This window comes from Pan paniscus, chromosome 20 (genome assembly GCF_029289425.2).
Source record: "Pan paniscus chromosome 20, NHGRI_mPanPan1-v2.0_pri, whole genome shotgun sequence".
In the NCBI taxonomy this organism is placed as follows: domain Eukaryota; kingdom Metazoa; phylum Chordata; class Mammalia; order Primates; family Hominidae; genus Pan; species Pan paniscus.
In genome coordinates, this window is record NC_073269.2 from 19,998,624 (window position 1) to 20,009,139 (window position 10,516).

Genomic DNA, 10,516 nt, shown 5'->3' on the forward strand with positions numbered 1-10,516 from the left:
TGAAGGAAGCAAAAGTGTTTATAGAGAACATCCAAGTTGACTATGAGCGACTCCGTTAGATCCTTGAGACCCTGACTGTCTCAGGCATGAATGACTTGGCTTGAGGAGCAACAGAAGCCCACTGAAGATGGCTTGAGGATAACTGAACACAAAGGAATTTGATGGATTTGATGGAATTTTCACAGAACAGTATAGGTTTCCGTGGGAAGCTGGGACCAGAATGGCATCTCTGACACCTGGCTCTGTGTGGTTTTTCTCCATTTTTGTTCCCACTAGTCACAGACCATACATGGAACCAGAAAACCAAACCGAAATCTCAGAATTCTTCCTCCAGGGACTCTCAGAAAAGCCAGAGCATCAGACCCTCCTCTTCACAATGTTCCTCTCCACATACCTGGTCACCTTCATTGGAAATGCCCTCATTATCCTGGCCATTATCACGGACTCTCACCTCCACACACCCATGTACTTCTTTCTCTTCAACCTCTCACTCGTTGACACCCTATTATCCTCCACCACCGTCCCCAAGATGCTAGCGAACATCCAGACTCAGAGCAGAGCCATCCCCTTTGTGGGCTGCCTCACCCAGATGTATGCCTTCCACCTGTTCGGGACCATGGACAGCTTCCTCCTGGCAGTAATGGCCATCGACCGCTTCGTGGCCATTGTCCACCTGCTGCATTACTTGGTTCTCATGTGCCCCAGTGTCTGTGGGCTGCTGCTGGGAGCATCATGGATGATCACCCACCTCCAGTCTCTCATACACACCTGCCTCATGGCTCAACTGACCTTCTGCACCGGCTCTGAAATCTCCCACTTCTTCTGTGACCTCATGCCCCTGCTGAAGCTCTCCTGCTCAGACACGCACACCAACGAGCTGGTGATCTTTGCTTTTGGCATTGTCATGGGCACCAGCCCACTCTCCTGCATCCTTCTCTCGTACATCTGCATTTTCTGGACAGTCTTTAAGATCCCTTCTACTCGGGGCAAGTGGAAAGCCTTCTCCACCTGTGGCTCACACCTCACTGTGGTGTCACTGTCCTATGGGACCATCTTTGCTGTGTACTTACAGCCCACATCCCCCAGCTCCTCCCAGAAGGACAAGTCAGCCGCCCTAATGTGTGGGGTGGTCATCCCCATGCTCCACCCCTTTATCTACAGCCTATGGAACAAGGACATGAAGGCAGCCCTGGGGAAGCTCATCAGCAAAGTGGCTGTCCCCTGTCCTAGGCCAGAACAGTTATTGGATGTTTATCATGTTCCAGGATCACTGTTGGGTGCTAGGGACACAGAGATGCATCCCCCTACCCTGGAGGAGTTCAGAGTCTAGCTGGGAACAGAGACATGGAATAAATCCTTCCAGTACAACGTGATAAATGTGTCATGAAGAGATGAACAAAGTGTATGAGCACCCAAAGGAAAGGTGTGCATTTTCTCCAGGATTTATCTTCCCCAAAAAGATCAGAATAGCAAGGATCAAAGTGGCCTGAAATTAGCCCTCCTGGAGGATCAGGCTTTTAGGATTGCTATGTGGATAAGAGTAGTTGAAAACAAGAGACGTAGCTACACTCATTTTAGTATTGACAAAGGCCAGGTGTGGAGGCTCAAGCCTGTGATCCCAGCATTTTGGGAGGCCAAGGTGGAAGGATCACTTGAGGCCAGGAGTTTGAGACCAGGCTGGGCAACATACAGAGACCCTATCTCCACACACACACAAAAAATCACTTTAGCAAGACATGGTGGTATACGCCTGTAGTCTCAGCTAATCAGGAGGCTGAGGCAGGCGGATCATTTGAGCCCAGGAGTTCAAGGTTGCAGTGAGCTATGACTGCACCACTGCACTTCAGCAGTTTGGGAAACTGAGCAAGATCTGTCACTCATAGGTAGATAGATAGATAGATAGATAGATAGATAGATAGATAGATAGGATAAGATAAGATAAGATAGGTAGATAGGGTGGATAGATATGATATGTAGATAGATAGATAGATAGATAGATAGATAGATAGATAGATAGATATACAGATAGATACATAGATAGATAGGATAGATAGGTAGGTAGGTAGGTAGGTCAACCGATCGATAGATCTATCTATTGACAGACAGATAGATGATTGATTGATAGATAGATGATATAAGTAGATAGATGATAGATGGATAGATAGATAGATGAGATAAGTAGGTAGGTAGGTCAGTCGATCGATTGATCAATCGATCAACAGATAGATGATAGATGGATGGATAGATAGAGATAGAGGAGGTAGGTAGATAGATAGATAGATAGATAGATAGATAGATAGATAGATAGATAGATACAGACAGCCCATGTATTAGCCAGTGTTTCCTAAGTGTTGTGGAAGAACTTTGAAAATATTTGCAAGTGAGATTAGCTCACATGCTGTTCGCTTAGTCAGCCAGCAAGCCTCAGCCTCCTGGGGGGTCTCGAGACCTCCACTTGTAATTATGACTGTGGTTGGGGCTTACTTTCTCAATTCCCAACAGGCTTCCTGTCTCCCCACAACCCCCAGTCAAGGGGACTCTGATGCAGACGGTCCATCAATCGTAGTTTGGGAACACAGACCCTAGCCTAGCTCCAAAATCTATGTGTTTCCTGTGACATTCATCGCCTGACTCTGAACCCAGTATGATTCTACACGCAGGATCAGCCACAGCAGATCAGGTGGCCCAGGGCACTTAAAAAGTTAGTGTTATGGGTTGAACTGTGGCTCCCAAAAAAAGGTACGTGGGAGGCCAGGCGCAGTGGCCCACACCTGTAAACTCTGGCACTTTGGGAGGTTGAGTAGGGAGAATCATTTGAAGCTAGGAGTTCAGGACCAGCCTGAACAACATAGTGAGATCTCATCCCTACAAAAAATAAAAATGAAAAAAGAAAAAATTACCTGGGTGTGGTGGTGTGCACCTGTCATCTTAGTTACTCGGGAGGCTGAGGCAGGAGGACCTCTTGAGCCAAGGAGGTCGAGGCTGCATGAGCTATGTTCCTGCCACTGCACTCCAGCCTGGGAAACAGAGCAAGGCCCTGTCTGCAAAAGTAATAATAATAAAATAAAAAAGATATGTTGAAGTCCTAACCCCGAGGACCTCAGAATGTGACCATATTTGAAGATAGGGTGTTTACAGAGGTCATTAGATTACAGTAAGGTCATTAGGGTGGTCCCTAATCTGATACGACTGGCGTCTTTATGAAAAGGGGAGATTTGGACACAGGCACCCACACACATGGAGACCGCCACATGAAGATGGAGGCAGAGATTGGGGTGATGCTCCTACAAGCCAAGGAATGCCAGGGACTGCCTGCAGACCACCAGAAGCCAGGAGAGGCGTGGAACAGGCTATCCCTCTCAGCCCTCAGAAGGATCCAAGGAATCAAAGCTGCTGACAAGTGATTTATCTTTTTTTTTTTTTTTTTGAGATGGAGTCTCACTCTGTGGACTCTGTGGAGTGCAATGGAGCCATCTCGGCTCACTGCAACCTCCACCTCCCAGGTTCAAGCGATTCTTGTGCCTCAGCCTCCCAAGTAGCTGGGATTACAGGCACCCACCACCACGCCCAGCTAATTTTGTGTTTTTAGTAGAGATGGGATTTCACTATGTTGGCCAGACTGGTCTCAAACTCCTGGCCTCCAGTGATCTGCCCACCTCAACCTCCCAAAGTGCTGGGATTACAGGCGTGGGCCACTGCACCTGGCCCAACACCTTGATCTCGGACTCTTAACCTCCAGAACTGTAAGACAACAAATTTCTGTTGTTTAAGTCACCTAGTTGATGGTACTTTTTAAATTTTTTTTTCTTTTAGAGACAGGCAGGATCTACTGTGTCACCCAGGCTGGAGTACAGTGGTGCAATCATAGCTAAAGTGCAACCTCACCTCAATCTCCTGGGCTCAAGCAATCCTCCTGCCTCAGCCTCCTGAGTAGTTGGGACTACAGGCCCATGCCACTGCAATCAGCTATATATATTTGTAGAGACAGGGTCTCACTATGTTGCCCAGGCTGGTCTCAAACTCCCGGCCTCAAGAGATCTGCCCTCCTCGGCTTCACAAAGTGCTGGGATTGCAGGTGTAAACCACCACACTCGGCCTGATTTGTGGTACTTTGTTGCGACATTGCTAGAAAACAAATGCAGTTAGTTTAAGAAATGTCAGCAACCTACAAAACCTACAAAGTGTCCCAGTACATCCTCTCAAGTTTACAATTGACCATGTGTTCTGGCCAAGGGACCCTGGGCTAGAACTGGAGAAAAGGATGAAGGATTTAGATTGCATGGATTCACTTACTGGGTATCAGCATGATGACAATAATGATGATGACAACCGAGATTTATTATCTGAACAGTGCTAACTCCTTTATATGCCCAATCTCAATAAGTGTTAAGGAACACCCCTACAAGGTAGGTGCAGAAGTAATTGTGGTTTTGCCACTGAAAGTAACAGCAGGCCGCGCATAGTGGCTCACACCTGTATTCCCAGCACTTTGGGAGGCCGAGGCGGGCAGATCACAAGGTCAGGAGATCGAGACCACCCTGGCCAACATGGTGAAACCCCCTCTCTACTAAAAATACGAAAATTAGGCCGGGTGCAGTGGCTCACGCCTGTAATCCCAGAACTTTGGGAGGCTGAGGTGGGCGGATCATGAGGTGAGGAGATCAAGACCATCCTGGCTAACATGGTGAAACCCCATCTCTACTAAAAATACAAAAAATTAGCCGGACATGGTGGTGGGCACCTGTAGTCCCAGCTACTCGGGAGGCTGAGGCAGGAGAATGGCCTGAACCCGGGAGGCGGAGCTTGCAGTGAGCCAAGGCCACGCCACTGCACCCCAGCCTGGGTGACAGAGCGAGACTCCACCTCAATTTAAAAAAAAATACAAAACTTAGCCAGGCGTGGTGGCGCACACCTGTAGTCCCAGCTACTTGGGAGGCTGAGGCAGGAGAATGGCATGAACCTGGGAGGCGGAGGTTGCAGTGAGCTGAGATCGCGCCACTGCACTCCAGCCTAGCGACAGAGACTCCATCTCAAAAAAAAAAAGAAAGAAAGTAATGGCAAACAGCAATTACTTTTGCACCAACCTAATAGTATAACACTTTTTTTCACAGAGGGGAAAGTTAAAGCTTGAAAGGTAAAGCTGGCAATAAGTGGTAGCCAAGGTTCAAACATCGAACCCGTCCTAGAGGGCCAGACTTTGATGAGAACATGATGTTGTTTAGAATTCAGAGTCCAGAGAAGAAACCTGCAGATTACAGCCCAAGGCCAAATACTGCCTGTGATCTGTTTTTACATGGCCTGCAGAGCTAAGAAGTTTTAACATTTTTAAATGGTTGGAAAAAAAATAAAAGAACAATATTGCCGGGCACAGTGGCTCACACCTATAATCCCAGCGCTTTGGGAGGCCAAGGTGTGCGGATCACCTGAGGTCAGGAGTTCGAGACCAGCCTGGCCAACATGGTGAAACCCCATCTCTACTCAAAATCCAAAATTTTCCAGGCGTGGTGATGGGCACCTGTAATCCCAGCTACTTGGGACGCTGAGGCAGGAGAATCACTTGAACCCAGGAGGCGGAGGTTTTAGTGAGTCAAGATGGTGCCATGGCACTCCAGCCTGGGTGATAGAGCAAGACTCCATCAAGAAGAAGAAGGAGGAGGGGGAGGAGGAGAAGGGGGAGGGGGAGGAGGAGGGGGAGGAGGAGGAGGAGGGGAGGGAGGGGGAGGAGGAAGAAGGGGAGGGGGAGGGGGAAGAGGAGGGGAGGAGGGAGGGGGAAGAGGAAAAAGGGGAGGGGGAGGGGGAGAAGAAGGAGGGGCAGGAGGAGGGAGGGGGAGGGGGAGGAGGGGGAAGGGCAGGAGGGAGGAGGGGGAGGGGGAGGAGGGGGAGGAGAAAGAAGGGGAGGGGAGGAGGGGGAGGGGAGGGAGAGGAGGAGGAGGGGGGAAGAGGAGGGAGAGGAGGAAGAGGAGGAGGGGGAGGGGGAGGAGAAGGAGGGGCAGGAGGAGGGAGGGGGAGGGAGAGGATGGGGAGGGGAGGGGGAGGGGAGGAGGCGGAGGGGAGGGGGAGGGGGAGGAGGCAGAGAGGAGGGGGAGGGAAGGGAGGGGGAGGGACGGGGAGGACTACTTCTTCTGGAATAGAATAGATTCTGGATACTAGAAAAAGAAAAAGGAAAAAAATTAATTTTAAAAAAGAAGATTCTATGACAGATTAAAAGTATATGAAATTCTGGCTGGGTACAGTGGCTCATGCCTATCATCCCAGGGCTATGGAAGGCTGGAGGGGGAGGATCACTAGAGTCCAGGAGTTTGAGACCAGCCTGGGCAACACAGTGAAATCCCATCTCTATAAAAATTTAAAAATTCACTAGGTGCAGTGGTGTGCACCTGTAATCCCAGCTACGCATCAGGCTGAGGCTAGAGGATCGCACACCCAGAAGTTCGAGGCTGCAGTGAGCTGTGATTGCACCACTACACTTCAGCCTGAGCAACAGAGCGAAACCCTGTCTCAAAAAAAAAAAAAACAAAAAACTGTTTGTCCCTTTACCAAGCACGTTTAATGACTTATTTTCTACAGAAAAACTGGAGCCTGCTACCCAAAGTGATACATGAACCATAAGAATCATCGTGCTTGTTAGAATGAAGGCTCATACTCTATCCCATACCTACTGATCATAATTCCCCAGGACATTCATATGATCCTTAAAGTTTGAACATCACTGCAGGCAGGTGCAGTGGAGGGCACCTGAAGTCCCAGCTATTCAGTAGGCTGAACGGAGGATCGCTTGAGCCCTGGAGTGCGAGTCCAGCCTGGGCAGAATAATGAGACCGTTGTCTTTAAGAAAAAAAGAAAAGAAAAAAAGGAGGCCGGGCACAGTGGCTCACGCCTGTAATCCCAGCATTTTGGGAGGCTGAGGCGGGCGGATCACGAGGTCAGGAGATCGAGACCATGCTGGCTAACACGGTGAAACCCCGTCTGTTCTAAAAATACAAAAAAAAAATTAGCCGGGCGTGGTGGCGGGTGCCTGTAGTCCCAGCTACTCAGGAGGCTGAGGCAGGAGAATGGCGTGAACCCGGGAGGCGGAGTTTGCAGTGAGCCGAGATCGCGCCACTGCACTCCAGCCTGGGTGACAGAGCGAGACTCTGTCTCAAAAAAAAAAAAAAAAAAAAAAAAAAAGTTTGTAATTTAAAAGTTTGAGCATCACTGGGCTAGATGGGGGTCCTGTAGATAACCGGGACCCAAATAGGCTTTCGGTACAGAGATACAGGAGAACCAGATTTGGGGTGCCGCTCTAGCCACTGTGTCCAGGGAGGGAACCTTCCCAACCGCCCTAAAAGCTCTGAAAACTACAGTTAGAGAAGTGGCCACTAGGTGGCAATAATGTCATTTCACAAATTGGATTTAAAACGCTTTTTTTTTTTTTTTTTTTTTTTTTTTGGTTTTTGGGTTTTTTTTCCCCCAGAAACTTGTATTCTAGCTGTGAACTGGCCCAGGTCCATGGCCCTTAGGTGTAATCTCCCCCTGGAAGGGCGCAACAGGTGCAAAGTTTCCATGATGAGAAGGAGCCTGTGTTGTTTAAAGAAATCACAGAGACTGGTGTGGCCTGAGCCCAGAGTGACAGGGAAGCTGGGTTTGCAGGGGGCCCGTGGAGGGCACTGGGAGTAACACGGTGTGTGGACCACGGGGAGTGGGACCATAACAAGGTTTAAGGAGGATGGGGGTGGGGCTGTGCTTCAGAACGAACCTGCCAGTGATCCGTGCCATAGATCTGGAGTCAGCAAACTTTTTCTGTCAAGGTCCAGGTCGTCAATATTGTCAGCTTTAGGGACCTCACCATCTCCGTTGCAATGACTGAACTCTGCTGCTGTCTGGCGAAAGCAGCCATAGATGAGACATCAACGAATGGGCTTGGCTGTGTTCCACTAAAACTTTGTTTATAAACACAGAAGCTTCCATTTCATATCATAGTACATGTCACACCTTGTAGCCTTTGGGTTTGTTTTCAACCACTTTTAAAATGTTAAAACTACTCTAGGCCAGGTGCATTCACTCATGCCTGTAATCCCGGCACTTTGAGAGGCCAAGGGAGGAGGATTGCTTGAAGCCAGGAGTTCGAGACTGGAGTGGGCAACATAGTGAGACCTCCCCCATCTCTACAAAAATGTTTTAATTAGCTGGACATGGTGGTGCATGCCTGTAGTCTCAGCTACTCAGGAGGCTGAGGAAGGAGGATCACTTAAGCCCAGGAGGTCAAGGCTGCAGTGAGCTATGATTGCACCACCGCACTCCAGCCTGGGGGATAGAGTAAGACCACTGTCTCTAAAAATCTTAAAAAATAAATAAATAAAAATAAATGCAAAACTATTTTTATCTCAAGGGCTGGATTTAGCCTATGGGCCATAGGTTGCCAATCCTCGTATAGATGGATGGGAGTGACAAGAGTTAAGGGGACCAAGAAAGACCAAAAAGTGAGAGGTGAAGTGGGCTGAAAACCATCAGAAGATAAGGAGCTGGTGCCACAGGACCTTTGCAAATGCTGTTCCCTCTTCCTGACCCCTCCTGAGTAAATTCCTGCTTGGCATTGAGATTTCAGCACAAACTCCACTTCCTCAAGGAAGCCTCCCCTAACCTCCATCCCTTGCCCAGCTACATCAGTTGCCCTAATGTTACACTCGCTATCCCCTCTCTCATCATCACTCATCATTAGTGATCTCTTCATCACTGCAGTGGTTTTGTGGGGCCTTTTGTTTTGTTTTGAGACAGAGTCTTGCTCTGTCTCCCAGTCTGGAGTGCAGTGGGGCGATCCCGGCTCACTGTAACCCCCACCTCCTGGGTTCAAATGGTTCTCCTGCCTCAGCCTCCCGAGTAGTTGGGATTACAGGCACGCACCACCATGCCTGGCTAATGTTTTGTATTTTTAGTAGAAACGGGGTTCACCGTGTTTGCCAGGCTGGTCTCGAACTCCTGGCCTCAAGTGATCCACCTGCCTCAGCCCCCCAAAGTTCTGGGATTACAGGTGTTAGCTGCCGCACCCGGCCTCCTCACTGCAGTGGTTTTATATTAGTTTGTGTAACCCTTTGATTAATGTCTGTTTCACCCATTTGACTGAGCTGGGAGCTGGGGCCTGAAATAGTGTTATCTTGTTTATCTTTGCACCTCTGTGCCCCTATGATTAGTACACTAGCCACTCAATGTATGTTTTCTGGCCACGCACCGTGCCTCACGCCTGTAATCCCAGCACTTTGGGAGGTGAAGGCGGGCAATCACCTGAGGTCAGGAGTTCAAGACCAGCCTGGCCAACCACGGCCAACATGGTGAAGCCCCATCCCTACTAAAAATACAAAAATTAGCCAGGCGTGGTTGCACGTGCCTGTAATCCCAGCTACTCAGGAGGCTGAGGCAGGAGAATCGCTTGAACCCGGGAGGCAAAGGTTGCAGTGACCCAAAATCGTGACACTGCACTCCAGCCTGGGCGACAGAGCAAGACTCTTGTCTCAGAAGAAAAAAAAAAACAAAAAACACTTTTTTTCTTTATTTTAATTTAATCTTATTTTATTTTATTTATTTTATTTTTTGAGATGGACTCTCACTTTGTCGCCCAGGCTAAAGTGTAGTGGTGTGATCTTGGCTCACTGCAACCTCCGCTTCCCGGGTTCAAGTGATTCTCCTCCCTCAGTCTCCCAAGTAGCTGGGACTACAGGTGCCCGCCACCACGCCCGGCTAACTTTTCTATTTTTAGTAGAGGCAGGGTTTGACCATGCTGGCCAGGCTGGTCCCGAACTCCTGACCTCAAATAATCCACCCACCTCAGCCTCCCAAAGTGCTGGGATTATAGGCATGAGCCACCGCACCCAGCCACAAAATATATTTTCTGAATGAATGAATGAATGAATGAGGCAGTGTGATGGAAAGGTTTTAGGAATACCGGATGGGGCAGCCAAAGTAGGCTGCTGAGTTGGAACAAAGATACCTGCAGTCAAGGTTAAGTGAGAGATGCACTCCTCCTTGATACCCCCAACCTTCAATTATGCCTGTCCCACACTCAGGTGCCTTGTGGGACTGGGACTCTGCTGAAATTAAGAAGCCAGGGGCCTCATCCCACAGAGCAAAACCAGCAAGATGGCGGGACTCCTTAATTCAGCAACAACAAAAGACAGAAAATAATCTGGAGATTCTCTAAAATCTTAGCAAGCATGCTAGAAGAGGTTTGAGCCAATCTTATCCAGTAAAATTTTTTTTTTTTTTTGAGACAGGGTCTCGCTCTGTCGCCCAGGCTGGAGTGCAGTGGTGTGATCATGGCTCAATGCAGCCTCGACCTCCTGGGCTCAAGCAATCCTCCCACCTCAGCCTCCTGAGTAGCTAGGGCTATAGGCACGCACCACCACACATGGCTTTTTTTTACTTTTTTATAGAGACGAGGACTCACTATGTGGCCTATTCCAGTCTTGAACTCCTGGCCTCAAGCCATCCTCCCACCTTGGCTCCCAAACCGCTGGGATTACAGGGGTAAGCCACTGCACATGGC

General features: G+C 49.0%; 1 protein-coding gene across 1 annotated transcript; it reads left to right on the top strand.

The window, feature by feature from the left end:
* The first annotated feature begins 289 nt into the window (after positions 1-289).
* Positions 290-1,330, top strand: LOC134729652 (olfactory receptor 1I1). The gene has a single exon (XM_063600694.1). The coding sequence runs from the start codon at positions 290-292 to the stop codon at positions 1,328-1,330; it is 1,041 nt and encodes a 346-aa protein (XP_063456764.1).
* The last annotated feature ends 9,186 nt before the right edge of the window (positions 1,331-10,516 follow it).